The sequence below is a fragment of the Nothoprocta perdicaria genome, unplaced genomic scaffold (assembly GCF_003342845.1).
Source record: "Nothoprocta perdicaria isolate Ctin4 unplaced genomic scaffold, notPer1 scaffold_23, whole genome shotgun sequence".
In the NCBI taxonomy this organism is placed as follows: Eukaryota; Metazoa; Chordata; class Aves; order Tinamiformes; family Tinamidae; genus Nothoprocta; species Nothoprocta perdicaria.
The window spans coordinates 5,265,813-5,290,390 of record NW_020455455.1 but is presented as its reverse complement, the minus strand read 5'-3'; the positions used below and the strand labels follow the sequence as shown (position 1 = coordinate 5,290,390).

Below are 24,578 nucleotides of genomic sequence, written 5' to 3'. Positions count from 1 at the left end.
ATACTTCATACTCCCCATAGCAGTGCTACACGTAAAAGAAAATTCTCCTAGTATTCCATGAGACAAATAATAACCTGGCAAGGAAAACACTTGTTTCTAATAAAGCCTAGTCATATGCTTTAAGGTATCTGCATACCTTTGGGCTTATCTTCTCTAGCACATTTAAAAGCTTTTAAAAAACAGACCGAAGATTTTAAACRTAGCAAGCAATTATGAAAAAAGTTACCACCTGCAGTCAGTGGCAGACCTCGTACCCTGCGTAATTATTTACTGAGGTTTATGAAACTCACAAAAGTTTTTGCAAACAATTCAGTGACATGTATTCTAGAGGATTTGTGATTTTGTATTCTCTAACAAATGGAAATACTTTAAAACTGCATTAAAAGTACAAATGGAGTGATGCTTTGAGAGAGAATTAAACTGAAAACATTTATTCCCTTTCTTTGGAAATTTTTCTCCAGATAAATGTATCACAGGCCAAACCTAATTACCTGTTCTACCTGTAGTTCATATGGTCTGCGTGCCTGAGTGTCCAACAATCAAATTTGCTGAAGAGCTTCTCACCTTTTTCTGCATTAAACCAATTGCCTTGAAGCATCTAATAGTAAAAAAAAATAAGTTAATGCTTTCTTTTGTAAGCAGAAACTTCGTTGTAAGCCATATTGCAAACAAACTGTAACATGCAATTAAAACCTACATTTTATTTTCTGCTCCATTACATTGACACAAATAGTAATTTTTGGCATTATATTTATGACCACTTTGTTTTTAACGTTTTCTAGTGTGATAGAAAAGTAGATTTTATTTTGAGAATGTGACAAGAAGTAATATTTTTTCCTTCTTCCCCATCTCCATGGTTTATCACAATAACCAGAAAATACAAGGTGGGTTTTTCTTTTTCATGAATTTATTTTTCATTGTCAATGAATTGTTTTTACCCCTGCTCTCTATAGTAGGGATGTTCAGATTACATTGTAGTAATGTAGGTTTTTGGAAAAACTTCACTTATTTCATGATGTAAACTACTATGTGTTTAAAAAAAGGTTTGTATTACATCTGGATTGAACACACAGTAGAACCCCAAGTGTGAAAAGACAACATAGTGCTAATGGTAGAGTGGCCTTTTCAGGTGTATGTTGCTAGATCCAATGCAGTAGTAGTTTTTGGTTTTAGCTGCTTTTTAAACATAAAATCGATTTGTGTCATTGTGTGGTAAATAAATTGGAATTAATTTAAGTATTTAAATAAATTGGAATTTAAGTATGTTAATACCAGAAGGAACTTCCTACGTAGTGAGACCCTGACAGTGTTCTCATAATTCCGGTTGAAATTTAAAGAAGGTTCATCAGAACTGGTGTAAATTCCTCTTCCTCCTCTGAGCCTTCCTCCTTCAGATCCTTCCAGCACAATGAAAGACACTTTTATGTTTGAGATATTCTCTGTTTATGGTAAAKTAAAGCCTGGATGCTCATGTCCCACTTCTGTGATGTTAGTCATGCTGTAGWACTGTGCACAGGATCAGAGAACCAATCTGTATTGAACAAAACCCTGCCTAAGAAGCACTTGCTTTTCTATACCTGCATTARTTTCCCAGCATGATTTGCAAAGCATTTTGCTGTCAGGAGTGAGGGGTTAGGAATGAGAAGAGGCTTTAAATAGCTAGTGTCGGTATTGTCACCACACCACACTACTTTCCTGCACTGTGAAACTCCCACCTCACATTCCTGTGTAAGGGAGTTAGTAATTTCCTCATGTCATGCGTTACTATTCCGTGTCCTTCCGTTAATTCATCTTCGGAAGTATCAATTGCTTTCCTTTTAATCTCCAAATAACACTGAAGTTCATAATATCCCTTTCACCTCACTCTGCCCTTAAACATTTAGATATGTTTATCTCTTTGAAGAACCAACATTTTAAAATCACATTTTTTTCCCCTGATATCCTATCTTGATAGTACGTAACAGAAATATGTATTTACTAAATCTATAGCTTAGGGCTGGAATCAGCTGTGAGAGATCTAGTTCTGTTTCCTCCTGTGAAACGTGGTCAGAGATTGCAAAGTGAGCCGGGTGTTTGTTAGATGCTGAGTACTCCTGGWTTTGGAGAGGATGCAGCACTTTGTTAGACCGTGGCTGCGAAGCCCTTGCAGAACAGTCTTTCCAGGTCKGTCTCAACCTGATAGCTTGGTGTTCTCCACACAGCAGTATCAGCATGACCGGCACTTCCGTTGAAGCAGGAGATAAGAATAGAGGGGTAAGAAAAACGCAGTTTTTGTTCTGGTGTTTTCAACGTGTTCTGCAAGTGGGACCGGTAGGAGAAAGGTGGCAGCAGCGATGGGGTGAGGARGGCCTGGTGTGATGCCGGCTGCTGGGATGCCCGGGGTGTCCAGGAGCTGCATGGGGGAGCTCAGGGGATTTGAGCACATTTCTGCATTAATGTTGTTAGATCTGTATTTTTTTTAAGCCATATAGAATTTAGAGAATTGTAACACTGAAGAAGCTGATTGAAGCTGTTAGTGATTAGTTTAAAATTGTCTGTAACCTGTTAATGATTTCCTAASGTACAAAGTGCCAATGTCTTCACCCAAATTGAACTCTTTTAATAGGGCTTTGTGATTCAGAATACAAGAACGTTGTGGTGTGTGCTTGACATAAAGTCATCACTTTTAACTATATTCTCAAAGAATGTAAGAGTGATGTCTATTTTTKTTTTAACAAAAGGAAGTATTCTGAGAGAAACTGCTTACTCACAAAATATGAGCTGTATCTTTCCTCATTGAGAAAAACTGAAATGGAAATCATATTCAAAACGCCTGCCTTTTATTGAAGAAAGCCACAGTAGAAAGCTGGTCAGTTAATTTAGATTTCTGTTACTATTTGAGGACTCTCTAGTAAAACTATTCTCTGACTTAAAGTGAGGCTATTTATGCCCTAATAACTTTGTACTTGTTTGGGTGTCCTTTTCATAAATGCTCATTTTATCTATGTATTTTATGGAATTGTCACTTTTGTCTGTGAACTCTTTGAACCTTTGTGTTCATGAAAGGGCTTTCAGTATTTCAGCRGAGGCAGCCAATAGATGTTGCCTTTTAAAGGAGGCCTCGATCACATGCATCTTTAGAATGCATATTACCCGGGSAAGATTTTTCTTTTTTTATAAGCTACTTCAGATCCGCTTTAGTGGCAGGCGTTCTAGGGGCATGGCCAAAAAAAGGCAAGGAAAGATAAAATTTAAAAAAGGAAAGAAAAAAAAGAAAGCTGTGAATGAAATCTAGCCTTTTGTTTGTTTGTTTGTTTGTTACACCAAATAGATAAGAATTTATTTCTTTTGGAAGTACATTTGCATGCTGCTGTACTCCTAAATACGTTTTGCTTTCAAGCTGGAAAGCAGTTTTGCTCTGCTAAGGGGAGTACTGCTTTATCTTTTACTCCTGCAGAGGAGACCAAAGAATTCTTTCAGGCTTCTAGTAAATACAAAGAACTAGGATGCTGTCTTTTTTTTTTTTTTTTTTTTTGTTAAAATTTTCACTTAATTTCTATCGTTTCTAAAAATACTTACCAGAAAATGCTGATATGTTTTGTTCTAGTTTTCTAGGGGCGTAGCATTAAGCTGATGATTGAACAGTTCGTATCCATTAGTAGTTCTTGTTAGCTCAGTATTGTAGAGCAATTTTGTATTTGCAACAGTTCTGTGGACAAATACTTTTATGAAAATAATTTAGAAATATCTTCTGAAAGTTTCTTGTTCTGCAAAACATAAACCAGTGTTATTACTGTTCAGGATTGCTTTCCTGTACAGAGTTTTTTAAAGGTGGAGTACTTTTAAAGAAAGTATTAAAATCTGGTTTTGCTCTTAAATCCTAAAGTAGGGGTTAGTAACAAGATCAATTGAAAGATCAATTTCAAGCTCCTTGGTGTAATTCTAGGAGTTACAGGAAAAAAAGGTAGAAACCAGGTAGAGAGAAAAGCTGTAYAAATTATTCAAGGTCTGGAAATGGCACCTTTTAATACATTAAATAAATACATTTAATTTTATTGTCCTTCCCTGTCAAAGGGACACAATTTTTTCAGTGTGATGCTGTGGATTATAATATATCTAGGGATAACGTGACAGCACTGTGAGTACTACACTCACTGGTGGTGGGAGAAACTGTTTTTCACTAAGGTTTCCCTGCTAAGGTTTACCAGTCAATATATAGGTACATCCAGATACACAGCTTTCAAGTGGAGAAAGAAAATAGAGTAATAAAAAAAWTTGAGAAGGGAAAAAAGCTTTATGCAAAAGAACATAAGATCTGCAAGTCAAATACAAACCCTTACTGAGGKGTAGTAAGGCCAAGGCCAAAACACCTGGAGGATCATCTTGTTAAACATACAAACACTAATGACTTCTCTCAAACAACGTAGATGAAGGAACCCTCCCAAGGAAGTTGTAAAATCAGTAAATGATCAAACTATGAACTATTTTCAGGAAGATGTTAAGGCTTGAAGTCCTTTTCCTTTTGTGTTTACCRTAATGTTTCCAATCGTTTGTGGGAAGCAAGTTGGGAGAATGCTTAAGGTTGAAGTATTCGATCCAATGCTTGGTCTTCACCAGTAAGTGAAGGCTTCACATTTAAACACTGCTGTTAATATTTTAGCTACTACTAAATAGGGGCTGGAATGAGAGATGGAAACAGGATACCAGTTTTTAAATTTTCTTGTAAGATTGTGGGAATTGCAGAGTAGTTATTTCTGTACTGGGTAATTGGTTGGAATTATGAAATTAATCATATTAGTAGATGAACTGAGTCGAAAGTACTAGTAAAATTATATATGAATTTATATATGAAAAAATAAGAATGTAATGAAGAAAACTTACGTGTCACTATTATATCTTTTTAGACTACTTGTGTCTAAAGTCCAAACCCTCTGGATGTCTTTGGAAAGTTGACAAAATCACTTTTTCCATGTATATTTATGGTTAGAGTCTATTTCACTTTCCAGAAGGGCTAACRCCGAAGTGAGAGGGTTTATCAATGATGCACCTGTTTAGGACAGTGAAGCTGAGAGCAGATAGTTGAGAACTGCAGAATGAGCTTATGACTTTGAGGGCCTGGACAACAAAATGGCAGAAGGATATTTGCTTGTAAGTAAATATRAAGTTGCAAGTGTTGATACAAGGGATGACTATCCTAAGTTCATGCACAACATGGGCTCTGAGCTGGCGAATTATTAGGCATTATGACTGCTGGGTTAATTAAAACACCACTCCATATCATTAAAAAAAAATCCAGTGTTACTTTTTTTTTCTTGAGAAAGGCATAGAGAAGATAGAGAAGCACCAATATTGCACTGGATAAATGGATGGTTAATTCTACCCTTGAATGCTGTGTCCAGTTTTGGTATCTCATCTCAAAGAGGATATATTGGAATTAGAGAAGGTTTAGAAAGAGGCATCAGGGATAATATACGGTGTGAAATGGCTTTCACGTGAGAAAACAGTTGAGTAGGCCAGGTTTCTTTAGCCTGAAAGGAATAGAGGGATATTTCGGAGTGATGTTTTAATCAAAACTGTAAGGGAAGGTGAATAGAACTGGGCTATTTGCTGGTTCTTCATTCAAAAACAAGATCTTGGGGTCACCAAAGCCAGCAGGAGTCAGCTTCAGAGGAGACAAAGTGACGTGGTCCATTGTATAAGGATGGGAAGAGTGCACAGCTCCTCATGAAGGAGGATCCTCTGCAGGTCCAGAAAGTTTAGATTGATTCACAGGAGACTGGACAGGCCTTTGAAAGAGAGATTCATTGATGGTTACTAAGTAGGTGAACCTTATCAGGCTGAAGAAATTATGTGAGCTGAAAATAATTGCAAGATAGGAAGGATATTTGGGGAACTTGCCTTGCTCGTACTCTTGGTATCTACGTGTGGCTCCTGTTCTTTTCAAAGCAGAGCGGGGATGGAAAAGATGAGTAATAAGCCCAGGCTTTCCTSTTGGCCCCAAGCACACTGCAAAGCTTTCTGCACAAATGTTGAGCTTAGTGGCCCAGCTGGACCCTTGGTCCAAAACACTGTAGTTCTCCTTATGTTGCTGTTGCCTGTCTTCATGCTCATGATGAAGCATTTTGGATTCAAGTAAGGTCTGCAGGAATATGTTGAGACTTTGAATATGAATTCAGGTTAATAATACTATGTTGTAACTGGAGGGTGTCGTTAGTGTTCATCACGTAGCTGGATCACAAAGCTGCAGTCTGACTGCAGCAGGTTTTTAATATATAAGGCAAGAATATGGAAGAATAATGCATGGAGAGTAAGATCTAATCGTCCAGAAATTAAACTGAGAATACTTTTATACCCTGTTCTTATATCCTGTTACTTTGCAGAGGCACCAGCCACCTGTAGGCATAATATTTTCTGAATTGCAAAACTGCCTGAGATTTTGCTAGGACCCTGTTCTAAAAATGTGTATTTACTTCACCTTTAAATAGATGCCTCTTCCTGGTTTATTTGAAAAATCAGGAACTAGAAGTGCACAAAATAGTGAATTAACTAAAATCTGATGAAATTTACCACAAAATCCTGGCCAGATTTTAAGCATTATCCAAATTTCCATACAACCCCAATTTCACGGGAAGTAAGTGTATCTGAGACTGAATATGGTATGTGCTTTTGTAATTTTTAATGTTAACAGTTCTGAGTGAAACAGCTTTCTTGAACACAAATGCCTTGTTAACTAAATAATAGCTATAAAGTCAATGAAAAGCAGAGCTTTTATATTTAGTGTACTCTTAGTGTGTAGCTGTGTCCTGCTGCGAGAGGTGGTGTGTAACCGCTAGGAAGGGGTCCGTGCGTAGCAGTGGTCTTGGGAATAAACCACAGTCACATTCCCTCTGGAAGGCGCAGAGCAGTTTGGCTGAACCGGGGGCTTGTGAGCTATGTGCAATAAAGCATATTAAGGGGATATCATTGGAGGGGATGCTATGAATTTTTTAATATTTACACTTGTTTATTTTCATTTCAAAGCCCGCAGACCGTAACTCCGTGTACTTCCCATTTTGTATTCAGTATGGAGAGTTAATCCCAGAAYGGGGCTTTTCTGATGCAAAATCTGAATGCTCGTGTAGTCACAACAGCTGTCCCCTCACCATGTGGTGGCTTCCATTACTTTACTGTAGAGATGAATTTTGGCCCAGCGTCTCCGTGATATTGGACACACATGGTTTTAGGTGACAAAGCAGTATGTTTATGCATGCAGTTGACTCTCGCAGTTACAGTTGGCTCCAGATTACAACGGGGAGAACACATTCACACCGTGACCACCCTCGTAGCTGCTGGTGGTAGTTGGGTCGCAGTCGGCGCTGTTGCATCTGAAGACACAATTAACTGTTGCTGAGGAACCGCAAATTCACAAAAGGTCTTTACAGCCATAATGGTTAACAGCAGCCTTTCAGAATATTTCAGAATATTTAAGGTTGGAAGGGACCTCTAAGGTTGGAAGGGACCTTTCTACAAGCTTTTCCAAAGTTTTCTGAATTTATAAGTGTTTCAGATCTTTTCCCCTCTTAAAATTATTGTTGGCTTGAAGTAAGATTAATATATTGATATTTTACTCTAGCTAGTGGATTCCTGAGCTTTGAGTTAGCKATGTAATTACTTACAGATCTATAGAGTGATTGTCACTTTGTTTAGGGAGATAAGCTCATGAATTCTGTAGTATTTAAAAACAAGTGTTAAAAGTTTTGAGCACATTGCCTAATGAAAGYTTACCAAAAAAGTCTGAAAATAAAACATAACAGAAAGCTTCCAGTGTATGTATGTCACTGAAAAGATCATCTTGATTCCTGCRTGTAATGGTTCAGATATGCTTTAGGTGCAGTTAGAAAGAATAACTCAAAAAGTTTTGTTCTCAAAAAGTAAATTGCATACTAAAATGTTTGCTRTAGGAATTTTTTCACTAATTTTTGAAGATGCTTTTTTAACCAAAGTCTTTTAAAAATATTTGTAGTGTAAATTATAGTGATGAAATTTTATTTTTAGAAATAAAGTGTTAAGCATCCCAAAACTTCCCTTCTAAAAATCTCAGGGAAATATTTTTGGATAAAATATTATGTGAAGTATGTTTATTTAGTACAAGAAAGTATTAAAAGTTATTGTGCAGTGTGGAGATGTGCAGTGTATTTAGCACATCTTCTATAGGCTGGAGTGTAATTATGTGGTTATATATGTAATGTATGTGTGAGATCTAACATGCACATACACATGTTATTTAAACACGTTATGTTTAATGTGAATTTTACATTGTATTAAAAGCAGTACAAATATGAATGTCTGGGGCTTTCAGCTTTGAATAAAGGACTACATGGGTCCAAACCCGAGCGACTGATGAAATCTTGCTCCCATTGGCTATTATTTACTGTCTTTTAAGTGGCAGGTTGTATTTATGCCAATTTATCTGCTTCAGGGAACACTCTTGATAGCAGAACAAAGTGAATAAAAGTAGTTTGCTTTGCAAATGAATGCAAATGGCGGGGCCTTTCGGGAAGCCCTTTAGCGGGAGCAGCGCGCTCTGATTATGAGCGAAGCTGCCATTTGGACATGGTGAAAAGAGCACGCCGGAGCCATTGATTGGGGGAGACAGTAAAAAGTCAGGAAGGGCCCCGTTAAGCCGGCGGTGYGCGGGCGGATGTCACTGCGGTTGGAGCACAGTGGGAGAATGACAGGCGGGATTAGTGTCAGGCCGGAGCTTTGCTGCCCTTGCCGGGATGGTCCCCGGGGTCACTCACCTCTGGCCGCGGCTCGCCGCTGATGGCTCTGTGATGCCGGCTCCGCGAGAGATGCCCCTTCATTAGCGGCAGCGCTGATGAGAAGGGGTATGTCATACAGAATGCCTTAAAAATAAATAAAACCGGCCGAGTGGCCGGTAGCAAAGCAAGGGCTGGGGCCTGGCRGCGACGCGCGAGTGTCCGGGCCGCTACCGCGGCCTGCGCTCTGAGGCCGGCCCCGGCCTCCAACCACCGCAATTAAGGGCGCTCCCTGGCTTTGTTCCCTGCCTTTGGCCCTTAGGCTGGGTTTAGCAGGTTGTGGGATGCACCTGGAGTGGAGCACTCGGATGCGTTTTGGTTACTGGATTCTGGATCCGTTCGGTTGGGAGCTGTAGCCAGGCTGCTGCCTCGTGCGGGCGTTTGGTTCAGGAGGGCCTGGTGGGCTCTTGGAATCAACAGATTTCATCTCCGCCATCCAGGAAAGYCAAAACATACCGTGATTACAGCGACAAAGAGCTAAAGTGATTGCTCTGTTTTGTTTGGAGATTTTAAAAATATAAAAATGAGTACGTTTTCTTATGCTTTGGTAAACACATCTTGCATTCGAAATTAGAAAAAAAGCCAGCTTTCTTTTTTTAAATTTCAAACTGCAATTTAATCTTTAATAGAAATATTGTTGCTTTTGAGCTTTACTCTGCATTGTTGTACTGTACATTCCACATTGTGTAGATAAAAATTAAATAGATCAATGTAGATCATACGGAAAATGCATTTTTTTGAACATTAAGGCTTTGTAATTTTTAACTTTACTGTTTTCCTGTTATTTTTATGCGTTTTCTGCAATGAAATAGGGTGGTGCTACCCAGATATTTGAAGCTACTAAATTGGTTGTGTTTTTTTGTTTTTTACATGATTTGATAAATGCTTTCCCTCTCCCCCCCGMCCCAGTATTTTACCCCACCAAAACGTGTGCAATATCCCAGCGTAATGAATGTCGTACCAATGTTTTGCAGGCGCCTGAGTGGACAGAGGAGGACCTGAGCCAGCTGACAAGAAGCATGGTCAAGTTCCCAGGGGGGACCCCGGGTCGATGGGAGAAGATTGCTCACGACTTGGGTCGATCGGTGGCAGATGTGAGTGCTCCCAGATTTGCATTGCGAGGCGAGGGGGAAGCCAGCAGCGGGCAGGCAGCGTAGGAGGCGGGCGGACACGGGGTCCCACACCGTCYCTGCCGAGAGGCTGCAGTCCTTTCAGGACCTGGAAGTGAACCATTAAGTGACTGTGCCAGGAGCAGATGTCAGCCGGTGCCCTGCTCCGCAGTTAACAGCTGTAACCGATGGGCTGCGTGGTGCGCAGAGCCTTGAGCTACTGCAGCCACAAACAGATAAACGCTGCTTTTTCATAGCAGCGGCCTGCAGCTACGAGGGGATATTTGTGTCATCGGTTAGAGATTACGTTGCTGTTCTACGCCGGTCCCTGCAAAGTGTGTGGATGAGCTAATGGTGTTTAGACAGGTGCTTCCCCGTAAGGAAACTGGAATATCTTGGGAAACTGTGAAACGAGTGGTAAGTATGATTCTCTTTCGGTCCGTTTTTCTAGATTATAGCCTGGTTATTATGGAAAATGATTAATATCCTTGTTAATTTATATTTTATAGTATTGAACCGTATATCAAAGAAAGTTTGTACTTACGGATTTTTAGTGTTATGATCTTAAAACCCTCTGGGGCTTGGCTGTAAAAGACCTTTCCTTTTTAAGCAATAGATTACTAGAACATGATGTACCGTGTCTGCTGAGGACCATTTGAAAGCCCTTTCCACTGACCCTATTTAAAAGGTTCTGGGAAGGGTTAATGAGAATACTGTTTAAATTTGTCGATGTACATTTTGAGATTAGATGTTCCTTATTTATTATATTTCAGCATTTATCTTAAATAATGGGATGGGAAACAAAGTCTTTGGCTGGAGTGAAACATTAAGTCATTGTAACCTTTGGGCCCTTTTGCAAGCTTCTAATGTGTTTAGTTTTTTAGGGTTTTTTTTTTCCCTCTTCCTGTTAACATAATCAGCAAAAGATATTTTCAAACATTGTTTTTAAAGATTTAATTCATCTTTCTAATTATGTATATATTATACATAATTATACATTATACAATTATAAATATACATTACTTGTATACACTAGAAAAGCAGCAATTTTATTTTTAGAACAAGATATATCATTTTAGAGCAAGATACTATTTTAGAACGAGATATATAATTTGTGGATAAGCTATAAGGATCTTGATGTGGACATAAGCAAGAAGTTACTAACGTGTTATGCAAATGAAAGGCTGATTATTTTGAGCATCTGTTTCGTGTTTCATATCGTAGTACTAAATAGGGATGACTTTTTAAAAAAATGCTACATTTTTCTGAACAGACTTTAATAGTAAAATTATTTCACTTGATAATATGCCATGTGCATGGAAAAAAGTCTTTGAGGTTACTTTGAAAAACTGGTATAAAAAGCTTTCTTCAGAAAAAACCCTTTGCTTCACATTGTTTGGACACTGTAGTTGCCTATGTCCAGTCCTGGAAAGTTGCTTATTCYGTTAGGAGGGATGTTTGGAGAAATATGGTCATTTTTTTCAGTGAACTGGATAGGGAAATGCGGGAAAGGTGCATGTCCTAAAAACTGTCGTCATTCTTAGAAGAAAAGAGGAGTCTTGGAAGGGGGGATTATGTATGGAGAAAGGTCTGAGCACACTCTGGTTTTACTTCTGGTGACCTCCAACTGTAAGTGTTCTCCACACAGCTTTTTATTTCCCTGAAGAATTCCCACTCCTGATAATGCTAGTTCAGCTTTTCTGACTTGGGTTCATTACTGATGTCTCTGTTACTTCTACCATTGCATTGCATGGTTACTGATTACGTTTTAAGAGGCAACACTTAAAAGCTTCCTGATTTTTCCCCTGCTTCTCAAATTACTACCTCAATATTGGGAACATTTAAACTGGGAACTGCTTAAGGAGTATGCACTCAGTGACTTACCAAGATGAGCAGTTTATCCTTCCTACTTGTCAGAAGAGACATAGAGGTAGAGTATAAATTTACAGCAAGGTTTCCTAAACTTAGTTTGTTTGGGCACCACCGTGATAGAAAGGAGAAAAAAAAAATACACTAGAGCCAGAGGAAACTCCTGKTTTTTTTTTGTACAAGGAAAGAAGTGTTTGTGGTGTTTGTATATGCAGGCAGTTTTCACTGGCCACCGAGAGACGTGCAGGGAAATAAATTTCTGTTTTGAAATAGCCCGTGTAGCTTAACTTGCAATCTCCTACAACTTAGAAATTCCATATTTACCACTAATTTAACATTAGATAGGAGAGAGTTAGTGTGCGTGCATTAGTATTTGGCAAGTAAGCCTCTTTTTTTTTAAAAGCAAAACAAACAAAAACAAGTAAAATAATGTTTTTTCCTACTTTCTTGTGATGCAGGATACATTTTTTTTAACTGCAAACCAATTTCTGCTTGTTTGTTCTTGAGACTAAATTACCTAAATTTTCTAAATTTGCTTTTCATAGTTAGAGAACTAGAAAAAGCATTTAGAAGCTACAGTTCATTTGTTTACATGTGATTTTTAAGTGTTGAAAGCCAGTAGATTAGCCTGAAAGGTGTTAATAAAAATGGTMTAAAGTAATCCAATACAAATGATCTCTCTGATGATGCTTCTGACTCAAGGCCTCAGTGGGAACTAATCCCAGTGTAAAACTTTGTGCCTTAGCAGAAGGAGATAGAAAAATATTTCAGTACTTTTTGGAGAAAAAGGTATGAAATGAAAATGTATGAAATCCTTCATACATGCCAGGAGAGCTTCAGTAAAATTCATTCCTCCAATCCCAAACAAATTCAGTTTTAGAAGGTCTAGAGCTCTTTTCCTATTTTTAAAAGTAAATTCATATATCAAACAGTACTGGTTTGCTCTGCGATTTCTGAAGAGAGAAAAAAAGTGATTTGATGTGAGTGTATCTGACTTTGGTCAGCTTTTCGATTACACGGTTTTGCTTTAACGTAGGTCTGTGGTTTTATTTGCTTGGGAGCTTTCAAACGGCCTGGAAAAAARGTTTCAGATTCGTGCATCTTTAGTATTGATTTTTTTGCTTATAAAAAAGAGCTGAAAAGTTTGTGTCTGTTCTTAATTCCCAGAGAGGCTTGTTCTGCTTGGAAAAAAGTTTTTCTTGATTTTGCTAGAACCTCTCTTTTGATACCTCAGAAATGTTCAAACAAGGTTCTTGTCTAAAGAAAATATGGTTGTCTAAAGAAAATACTAGCAGAAACTCTCCAGAATGTCTTTAACTTGATATCAGTAATACCATTAATATATTAATAATACATTAATATTAACTTTATCAATATATTAATTAATATATTAATATTAATGYCATTAATTAAAGACAAGCTTGGAGTTTCAAGTCCCTTTTCAGTTGCTGTCCAGGATCAGGCAGTGTCATAAGGTCTCCTGTGGAGCCACTGCTTCATGAATGGGGCATCCACCCAACAAGTTTTGCAGGAATCATCAGAGGTTCACTGTCAAAGACAGGAATGGATCAAGATTGGATCTGTCCAACCTGGATGAGTGAGGATGATGGAATAGTGCGAGTGCTTCTCAGGTCTGTTCATAATTTGTAACTCCCACAAAGATRAGAGGAACTGTGAGTGTGTTGGTAGATCAGAGTAGAATTCAAAAAGATCGGGACAAGTTGGACAAGTTATAGGCAAAGAGTGAGGTGAAATTGCACAGATAATATATACARGGTCATACAGAGGGATAGTGATCAGGCTCACAGGTAAAAGATGGGGAACAAGTGGCTCRTAGCAGCCCTTAGAAAGTAGGGGAGAAAAGGGCAATTAGAGGAGATGGTGAGCTAAAGACATGTCAACAAAGGGCATGTTGGGGCACATGCAGCCAAGCAAACAGGTTACTGAGATACGTGAACAGGACAGTGCCCCAGCTCCATTTGCATCCTCGGTTTGAGGCTAGATTTCAGTGTTGCACGTGAATACATGACTTGGTTGTAGAAAGTCCAGGAGAGCTTAGAGAAAATATGAGGTGTGTAAAGTGTGACCTGGAAGGAGAGCTTGTGAAGGAATTCATGTTGTTGAACTGAAAGAAAATACAGAAGTGGGGACTTAGGTCTTCAGACGTATAAAAGGGGCACTGTGGAGACTTGTGTTCTTCATCATGTGTGTAGGGCAAGGTGATGTTACTCCAAATTGGGTAGTTACCACAGATATGAATGAGAACGGAAAAGAATTGCAATGAAGATGAAGCAGAGGAAGAAGATGCTGAAGAAGGTTGTGGAACCTTCAATCTGAAGGCTCTTAAGCACAGGATAATCAAGCATCTGTGAGGAGCAGCATCAGGGTAGAGGTTCTGCCTGGGGTTGGGTCCTTCTCTTCATATGGTCTGTGATTAGATTAACAAGTGCAAGATACCTAGGAGGAAAGGGGGAGGAAACAAAACCTTCCTTCAATTGGAAGCATGTGTGAACTGCTTTTTAAAAATGTMGAATTAAAGCCAGATATTTGGTTACTAATCCCTGCATATACCTTAACTTGTCTGTTCTTAAATTCAGTACTTCCTGCAAAGCATCTTTCAGGTGCTTTTTCTTTTCTACTGCCATTAAAATTGTTTGTCATAAACAAGTAYTTAAGTTTTGGCGAAATTACACAATTAACAATATTAAATAATGAATAATAACCCAAAATAGATAAGTTSTGCTTACTATGTATGCTTAATTATTTAAGTTGGCAGTTCTCATTTTATTGTGTACCTAGTGGGGATTTACCAATCTCTTTTTCCTTAAAGATAATTTTCAACTGAATTAATACAATGGCATTTTATTGCGTTTGCAATTGAAAGCATCRACAGCTTTTTAAGTCACTTTTGTTGCAGTTGGCTCATGGTATAAATTAGATTTTCAAGTATTTTGATTATGAAAGGGAAATGGAGTTGGGTTTACTCTAATCAGAGTTCCTGCCTGCTGACCTGGTTACCTGCRCACGGCGCTCGGTCGTCCTCCCGACATCTGTTCCTTGACCCATTTTCCTTGCTGGATTCGTYGCTTCGGGCTTAGCTCGCATTCCCGTCCTGCAGTACTTAAGGAAATAATTGACCTTTTAAAACAAAATGTAAAAGGTTTGTTTGAATTTTCTAAACAATCTGAATACCCATAATAGACTGTAACTTGTGAAAGAAGTTTTAAGGCTGTTTTTTCTGCGAAAAATAGTTTGATTTGACAAATGCTAAGCCTTTTTGAAAATTTGAAATAAGTGATAGTTAGCATCTGATTAACTCAGAAGTGGAGAAAAAAATAGGTGAGAGATTACAGAAGTGTCCTGTACTTGATGATGCCTATACTGTTAGATTAAAAAAAAAGTTTTAAAAAATGTTTGCTGAAAGGCATAAATTAATTTTAGTAACTACAAAGGCCGTTCAAATTGTAAAAATAACAGAGGAAGCCAAAGCTGTCTGGCATGCCAAACAGACTTTAATGTGATTATTAGCTGCAGGTTTTTTAAATTAAAGGCCAGGAGCTCTCGGGTTTCATCCTTGTGCAGTGGCCTCGGTCACTGGTGCGACGGGGCTGAAGGCGACGCGCTCGGCTCCGTGTGCCGCGCGCGCCAGCCCTGCGGGGTGCCTGTGCGGGGACCCCGCGCTCCCCGCTCTCAGTGCGGCTTTCCACAGGACTTTCCACCGTCAGGCAGGTTTCTTGCTTTCGGCAGATGCTTCTCAGCAAGAGAGCCTCTGTGTGAGAAATAAGCCATGTGTAGAAGCCCGTGAGTTCATTAGTTTCTTTTTGCTTTTGGCCGTTGCGTGGTTTCGTGCCTGTTTTGTATCTCATTTCGTGCGCTGTGGTCGCTGGGTTACTGGAGTTGTTGGTGCTCTGAAACTTCGCCTTGCAGCGGTTTTTTTGACTTGCGTTTGTTTGCGTTTGACTTGCATGTGTTTGAGAAACAGCTCATCCCATTGCTCGCTGGGGTATGAAGACTTWGCTCTGGTCCAGGCCCAAAGAAGGGCATTAATATCTACAAACGGGATTTGGGGGGCATGTGGGTGCCCCAGCCTGCGTGTGCAGCCCCCAGAGCACCCGTGTGATCCTGCAGAGGTCCCGGGAAGCCGGGGGGGATTTTGCGTGGGGCCGTTGGCTGTTCCCTGCTGGGCACTTCCCTCCCGTGCGTCCCCACAGCGGCCCCGTCTCGGCAGAGCCGGGCAGCACGACACGCTGTGCACCGGGGGCACAAGGTAGTGGCCTTCCCATCGTTGATCCCTGCGAGTCGTGATGCAGGGAGCGTGTCCGGAGCATCCCTGGCACGTCAGGSAGAGAGCCGCTCACGGAGGAGAGCGGAGCAGCTTTCCTGCAAGGACGCTGTTGTGCTGAGGTGCTGAAGGCAGCTCCACCGCTGCTGCTGCTTTTACMCATCCCTCTTCCTGGGCAGCTGTCCCCGAGCTCCCCTGCACAGTCCGGATCTTCTAGCCCCGGGAAGGGATCTAATGCCCACGTGTTCGGAGTCACGGTGGCTCCCATCTCTGCTGAGGTAACTGCCCCATCCGTCGGCTCTGGCAGAGCTGGGAACCGCCACGACTGGTCGGACTAAGCAGGTTTGGTTAAAATTCCCAACACGTCGCTTCCAAGAGTGCTCGGAGCAACGTGCACTTGCTGCGTTAGCATTAAACACAACGTGTGGCTTTCCCTGCGGACGCACACGGCTGTGCTGCACCCCGCTGCACGAGCCAGGAAGGCGCTGACAAGCACAGACTGCCAAAGGCAGGGCCAAAGCCCAGGTGGAAAACTGCGTTTCAAGCCATGCAGCGAATTGCACAGACGGCACTTGCCAAAAGTGCAGAGCGATTTGGCTTCACGTGCCGGTGTTGAGAGTTTCCCTGACCCGCTAAAACTGGAAGGCAACTCGGCAGCTTTCCAGAAGTCTCGGGAAGGAAAAGCAGTGTATAAAGCATGGGTTTTGTGTGTGTTGCATGAAAATAAAGGATTGGGTCATTATTTGACTTGGGTCAAACAGTTCTTTAAATACTTATGGTTGCTCTGAGAAAGCCATTGGAAGAGTAGGTGCAGCATGATGGTGTTTTTGGTTATAGCTTCAGTTTGGCAGTTTCTTCTCCCTCTTCTGGAAGGTTGGATCCATAAAAACTACTGCTGAGGCAAAGCCTGGAAGGAATTTAAATCCTTCTATTTGGCTTTCTGATTTAAGAAGAATGTGGTTTTTACTCAAATTAACTTCACAGATTCAGCATATTCCTCAGTGCTGTGTATTAGCCCTAGCTCCTTACGAGCTCTCTCTAAAGAGTTTTTTCCATAATTCCACAGACTTTACGTTTTTCCACAGTATGAACGGAAGGAGCACATGCACAAAGACAAGGACCAGCTAAGAGAGAGCGCGAGTTCTGGAAGCTGGTGCTGGTGCTTGGCAGCTGGAGCAGCGCGGGGAGCCGCTGGGAGCAGCAGACGCTCCAGTCCCGGCTCAGGAAGGTCGTGGCCCTTGCAGCAGGGATCCCTGTCCCACTGGGATCCATCCATGTGCCCGGGATGCTGTTGTCGGAACCCCCAAGTTGGGGCCTGGGTGACTGCCTGGTGCAGCCCTGATCCAGCGGTGCATTCCCRTGCAGCCCYTGATCCAGYGGTGCATTCCCATGCAGCCCWGATCCAGCGGTGCATTCCCGTGCAACCCCTGATCCAGCGGTGCATTCCCATGCAGCCCAGATCCAGCAGTGCATTCTCGTGCAGCCCCTGATCCAGCGGTGCAGTCCTGATCCAGCGGTGCATTCCCGTGCAGCCCTTGATCCAGCGGTGCATTCCCGTGCAGCCCGGATCCAGCGGTGCATTCCCGTGCAACCCCAATCCAGCGGTGCATTCCCATGCAGCCCAGATCCAGCGGTGCATTCCAGTGCAGCCCTTGATCCAGCAGTGCATTCCAGTGCAGCCCAGATCCAGCAGTGCATATCCGTGCAACCCCTGATCCAGCGGTGCATTCCCGTGCAGCCCGGATCCAGCGGTGCATTCCCGTGCAGCCCAGATCCAGCGGTGCATTCCCGTGCAGCCCGGATCCAGCAGTGCATGCCAGTGCAGCCCTTGATCCAGCGGTGCATGCCAGTGCAGTCCTGATCCAGCGATGCCTTCCCGTGCAGSCCTTGATCCAGCGGTGCATTCCCGTGCCAGCAAAGCCGAGTTTTGTCCCTGCAGCTTGAGAGTTGCTTCGAGCTCTCCCCGAGTTACGTTTTGCCTCTGCTGTCCCTGGATCGCCCGTTGTCCCACCTGGAGGAGGAGGCAGGAGTGCCCTCGGGTAGCYGGAGGTTTGAGCCCGGTGTCCCGATGAGGGAGGGATGTTTGAGGTGTCCTGGTTGGTGGCGTCCGGGCTGGGCCCGAGCCGCACGCGGAGCGCGGAGCAGCGGGGCGCCCGCTGCACGTGTCGGGGCTGCTGCTCCCGCTCGCTGCCGTCCCACCTCCTGCAGCGGAACGACTTGGGAAGCTGAAGCCAGAGGGGGTTCTCGGGAGGAAACTTGTCCTGAACTAAGAGGGCTCCGTTTCTGCTTCAGTATTTTGCTGCAACCAGCACTTTCTGTCGTGTTCCTTGTCTAAGAGAGCCTGCTACGTGGAGCGGTTACCGGGCTGGATTTGTGACTTCCGCTGCCCTGTGGGGCCACAAAGATTCCTTGGTTCCTTGTGCACAGGAACAGGAGCATTTAACGTTGGTTTCTGTAGAGTAATGCAGTTGCTCTGTTCAGCACTGTGAGGGTGTGCAGGAATATGAGACCTGCCCTCTCTGCACATGCCGACTTGGGCAGTTTTAGATCAGTTTTATGGTCTGGAGCCTCGATTTTCACAGTGGCCCCGGACACAGGGTTTCCTAAGGACTGACTTGGCGTCTGCGGTGAAGGCTGTTGCCAATGACAGGTCTGTTAGCACAGCACAGATCCCATAACAAGGGTGAAACTCGTGATTTACCCGAAAACTTCCCTGCTCCAGCATTATGCACTAACAGCAGCGGTGGCTAGAACTGCATTTCTGCAACTACTTTATACGCTGGAGAATGGTTTTTTCCAARTAGCTGATCTGTCACCCTGGGAAAGAATACTAATCAAAGCAGGGTGAGAAATGCAGCAGAAAAAGCAGTTAGAGCAACTTCTGCTCTTCAAAGTGCTGTGGACCCAGCCTCCAGATACTGCCGATCACTGGTGAAGAAATTTAAATCAGAAAGTTTGTTATAGTTTTTTTATTATTTATTTTTTATTATTTATTTTTTATTTTTTATTATTTATTTTTTATTATTTATTTTTTATTATTTATTTTTTATTTATTATTGTTTATTTATTAAACTTTATTATAAAGAAACTTAAATGTCAGAAAGTAAGGAGGAACTGGCATCAGAGAAGACTGCAAAGCTGAGTGGCAAGACCAATCGTTAAATCAAATGGAAATAGAGATTTTAGACATTCCGCATAGGTGGGTCCCTAATAATCCTTGGAAAGTTGATCCTGACACATTGTGATTCTTTTCCTGTGTCAGCGCCTTGATGGCAATGACAGCTGGAGCGCACTGACAAATAARTGATACCTGGAAATTTCAAGTGGAATAACTCAGAGTGGGCTTAGCCGGTACCTAAAGCAGGACTTGCAGATGCACCCGTGCAAAACAGAGGGCTTTTAAGGGAAGAGAGGAGGATGGTGGATAAAACCCCCTAATCATCAAGGTGTCCCGCTGCCTTTATAAGAGTGGGAGGAAGCCTCAGCGTGTGCTGATGGAATGCTGAAGGCATTTACCAAGTGCTGGCCCCAAGCGCGGGGCTGGCGCCGGGCGCTGAGGCTGCCGCCGGCCTGGGGCGGCCCCCGCAACATGAAACCAGAGCCTTCCCTGCTCCAGTGGGAGGCTGCTTCAGTTCTAACTTAGACAGATAACAGCAAAACTAGTATCTGTTAGGGGATACCAGTGATAGCCTCATTTGGGAACATCTGTCCTGTAAAGGAACCTGGATCCAAGGTACTGACCTGCAGCGTTTKCAATGCGGAGCTGGCTGCATGTGCAGCGTGGGGCTGTAAGATCCAGCGCTGATTGCAGAGCTCTTCCAATGTCAGAGCTTCCGCGTGCTGGACGCAGAGCGGGGTCCTCGAGATAACAGCTCAGGGAGCCCCTTTGCCGTTGCTTGAGTTTATTTGTGCTTCGTCTCAGGGCAGGCTCCTCTCTCTCTCCCCCTTTCCCGGCTGCGGAAGTTGCCTGCACATCCTCCTGGGAAGGAAGTGTGTCAGAATCAGTAGCGTGGTTCAGGCGCGGGTGCCTGGTGCGCGTGCACGGGCTGATTCCCAGCGCGATTCCGGGTGCGATTCCCGGCGCAGCGCTGCGGTGAGCGGCACGGGGGCTGCTGCACGCGGTGCCACGGGCCGCCCGCTGCGGGTCCGCAGGGACTCGTGGAATTCCCGACGGACACGRAGGGTCGGCTCCATTCAGCGGCTCTGAGTGCCGCCAAGTCCCGGCCCTGTGGAGACTCTCCGGGCTGAGGATGCAGGCGGGACCCAGAGGCCCTGGTGGGAGCTGAGGCCCAGGAAGGTCGTTCCCGTGGTGGCCTGGGGGCCTCTCCTGCTGCTGCGGGAATGGGATCGCGCAGCGGCCGGCAGAGCATGGGGTTCCGCTTATAAACAGCCCTGAATCCTGTTRCAAAGAGCCCTGCATCCGGGGCTAAAACTGGGCCGTGTTGCAGCTCTAGCAACCGGAATTATCCAAGCCAGGCATCAACCTTGGAGGGAAGGGTTTGGGTTTTTTTTTTAATTAGAACTGGGATTTTTTGTTCATCACATTCTCATTTAAATTTAATAATCCTAGAAGATGGGATGTAATTTTTATTTTCCCTGCTAAGCCTTGCTGTTGAGTTCTACAGTCCCTTTCCTAAGGATTTCCAGCACTTTTCTCAGGAAGGTCCTGCGGCGTCGCGGGCAGGAGCCCGGGAGGGAGGCTCCGAGCAGGCGCCAAAGGGTGGTAGGTGCTGAGGGGGCGGCCCAGGATGGGGATCYGGCGTGGATCCAAATGGGAATCCTGCCCCCGGCTGTGCCGGACACAACCCGCGGCACCGGAGCAGCCGCCTGCCTGCCCTGGGCAGAGGCGGCCGCGTCTGTGCTCCGCGTGGCGGCATTCCCGGCTCCGCAGCCCACGCGTCCCCCGTGGCGGCATTCCCGGCTCCGCAGCCCGCACTTTCCATGTGGTGGCATTCCTGGCTCCACAGCCCACATGTTCCACGTGGTGGCATTCCCGGCTCCGCAGCCCGCCGTTTGCTCCCCGCTTTAGGGAAGCTCCAAGCAGGAGCAGGGCCGGCCTGGGCTCCGCTCCGGGTGTCCCGGTGTCCCAGAGAGGCTAGTGCCCGTTTCTGGCTTTGGTCCCAGGGCCGCAGAGTCTCAAACCTCTGCATGAAATATTTTCAAAACGAAGAAATCAGAATATTTCCGTGCTACATTTTAAGACGCATTCAGCTGCAGCTGGTACTTGAGTTAAGGAGCTTGGATCCCTTCACATAACACAGTCCTATCTAAGTGATTAGAAGCAGCTCAAACGGAGCTAGTGCTGCTTTCTACCTGTGGGGTGGATTGAGCAGCACGTGGAAGTTGGGAACAAGGGGGCCTCCTCGTTCGGGATGCGGGGGAAGCTGCTGGGTTCCTTCCCGCGGCTCCTGYGGCTGGGGCCTCTTCTCCCGGGACCCGGCCTCAGCTGTGAGCGGGAGCAGAGATCTCCGTCCTCCGTGTGCTCGTGTCCAGGGAACGTTTCCCTGAGCCACCRGGATTTGGGAGGGGCTTGGCGATCCCTGGCATTTCGTGTGTCCAGGGCTGAATGCACGAGGGCCGCTCTGCTCCCCTGCTCAGTGCCAGGACAACGGRAGAAGAAAACCCAAAATAGCCAAAGTGCTCCCAAATGTTAGGTGGTGGTAATAGAAATGTGCAGCATTGCTTACAGTATTTAAACTAAGGATACTTYTAAAAGGACAAAATCTGCCAAGTTACTGCCATTAGGGCTGCCCATGCGCAGTGTTGGAGTGCCGGGCTAAGTTGCTCACAATATCTTCAAATTAATACATCATTTTTAAACCAATCCTCACTTTTTCCCTTTCTCTCTCTGTGTTGCTGAGCACAGGTGACCATGAAGGCCAAGCAGGTGAAGGAGGCCGTGGCCTGCGCGCCAGGTGGGTGCTCATCCCAATGTTGCTCCATCCCGGGGCTCGCCGGGCTGCTCCACGTGCCCGGGGCTGCCCCGCTCYGATCCCGCGGGTCGCGGTGCCCCTTGGCTGGCACCGGGCACACAGCAGAGCAGCAAAACCCCCCCGGAGCTTCCTGCCCCACGGCGTCGCCCAACAGATTGGCTTGGAAGGGGTCCATCCAGTCCCAGAACATGGGGCTCCCATCCAGGCTGCCCAGACKTTTTCCCTCAGCTCCCAAGCCCTGCGAGCTTTGCCCTCTCCCTGCACCGCTCCAGATATCTGGGTTTCTTCCAGGCAGTTCCCTCTGTTGGGGAACCTCTAGCAGGTTTTTTAAGCACAGTCGTGTTCCCGGCAGGAATCATTAGGCTCTCGGAGCTGAAGAGCCTGGCCCAGAACTCCMGGAGCGTCAAAGTGAACCTCAGCTTGCCCGACCACATGATCACGCAGCGCGAGCCGGAGGACGAGGAGGCGGCGGCGGGAGGCAGCGCTCGTGTCCTGGCGCTGCCGTGGCTCCAGGCGGAGCCCCCGGAGCCCAGCGAAACCCGGCAGCGCAGGAGGAAGCTGCTCAAGGCGCTCGAAATGCTCCCGGCAGCGGCCAGAGACGGGGCGGAGGAGAAGGGCAGGGGAAGGCGCCAGAGGGACTTCGACAGCGCGGAGCAGGATGAAGACAGCGACGAGGAGGGCAGGAGGAGGGAGCGGAGCCGAACGCCGGAGGATCTGTGGACTCAGAACCAGCAGAAACTGCTGGAAATGGCCCTGCAGCAGCACCCGAAGGGAACGTCAGATCGCTGGGATAAAATAGCCAAGTGTGTTCCTGGAAAAAGCAAGGTACAGCCGCTGGCCTGCCTGCACCTCAGGGTGCCCGMGGGGCTCCCGCACAGTTACCGCTGGCGCAGCTCCTAACTCTCAGCCAGAGCACAACCTGAAGCACCTGACTGTCATTTGTACYGTTTTTTCTTTAATAYGTGCATTTAACTCTATTTGCTATAAGATGATGAAAGTCAAAATAGCTTATGTTTAAACTAGAACAAATKAGAATTTAAACAAAGTTCAAGTCACAGAGCGTAACCAGAGGCTGGTGCCTGGCTTTGCCCCTGTTTTTACGGCATCTCTTGCACCGCCCCCCCTCAGTGAACAAGGGTGTAACTAACTGAGCTGCAGCGCGACCTGCTCCGCCCCGGGCTGAGCCTGGGCCCTGAGCAGCCGTCCCCTTGGAATCATGGAGTCCTGCAGGCTGGATGGGACYCCTAGGGATCATCCAGTCCATCCCGCTCCAGCAGAACAGCCAGAGCAGGGGGTACAGGGTGGCAGCCAGGCAGGTTTGGAACCGCTCCAGAGCTACCTCCTTGGAGCTTCTCCTTTGAAATTGGGTGTATGGATAATTTAAAAAATAAAAAAGCCACCGCCACTCGTACTGCTGCTGCTACTTAAAGCAATATTAATGTATCAAATCTTAATTAACACTTTTGCTTTTCCTTTTAGGAGGAGTGTATAGCAAGATACAAGTTGCTTGTTGAACTGGTACAGAAGAAAAAAATGGCTAAAAACTGAACGCTCTCAACAGCAGAAACGTAACTCGTCCTTGTCCCAGCGGGAGCTYTCTGACTCTCCCGGGCAGGAAGCTGCATCTTGTACCTCGCTATTTCTATACGTCATGTGCCTTAGTAAAAGACAATGCCAATAAATCCGAAGCCGTCGCAGATCGTCCCGAGGTGCCCTGTGTGTCGTTGGGTGGATGGGTCCCTGGGTCCGGTTCTGGTGTCTCGGCCCCCGGGCCCCTTTCCCGGGAGCCCTTCCCTGCAATGCCCCAGGTTCCAAGGGCTGCTGTGAGGGAGGGAGGGCCGAGCTGGGAACATGGAGCAGGCCTGGGATTAGTCCAGCAGCTCCGGGGCTTCCAGAGATAAACGCAAGACAACATCCTTACCTGCACAGAGCAGCTGCTCTATACAGTGTCTATCAACATATGTTAATAATAATGTTAATAATAATATGTTCACCACAATCAGCATTCACTACAGTTCAGTTTTCGATTTGAAATGCTGTACTGGGTCTTGTCCCTCTCTCGCTACTSTATTTTACATTATCCAAAAGATACAATTTATACAATGCCTAAGTACTGGAGTAAGAGGTACTTGATGGTCTTTAAAGGTCAGTCAAGGAGAGCAGCGCTGCAGGGGTTTGCAGTAATACCAAGGACTGACCTTTTTCGTAAACACAGGAGCAGGACGAGGCCCCTGGGCATTCCAGATGTTTTCCCAAGCCGCCCTTCTCCCTGCAGCGACGCCTCCGGCTTGGAGGAGCCTGCTCCCATTGGCRGCCTGGCCGGGCTGTGGGGCAGGGGCTGGTTCCAGTCCAGGTCTCCCCAGGCTGCCGGGCGCTGAGGCCGGAGCCAGCGCCGGGCACCGGGCGCTGCGGGAACCGGGGCCGGGGAGCGACCCCCAAATGAGGCTGCAGCCCCCCCGGCCAGAGCCCGCCTGGACACGGTGGCCCAAAACACGGGAACACCGGTCCCTCCCCAGTGCACGGGCTTAGTTCTAGCAGGTAACTCTCTCTCTCTCTCTCTATATATATATATGTATATACACACACACACACACACACACACACACAC

At 45.0% G+C, this 24,578-nt stretch overlaps 1 protein-coding gene across 1 annotated transcript in view; it reads left to right on the top strand.

Annotated features, from left to right (window-relative positions):
- Positions 1-23,624, top strand: part of DNAJC1 (DnaJ heat shock protein family (Hsp40) member C1) — a gene marked incomplete at its 5' end in the record, with an annotated part of 94,977 nt that extends 71,353 nt beyond the window's left edge. The window contains 4 exons of the mRNA XM_026039480.1: positions 9,752-9,871; positions 21,904-21,952; positions 22,323-22,795; positions 23,450-23,624. Coding sequence (XP_025895265.1) covers positions 9,752-9,871; positions 21,904-21,952; positions 22,323-22,795; positions 23,450-23,518 — 711 coding nt within the window. The remainder of the gene's footprint in view (positions 1-9,751; positions 9,872-21,903; positions 21,953-22,322; positions 22,796-23,449) is intronic.
- Positions 23,625-24,578: the final 954 nt, after the last annotated feature.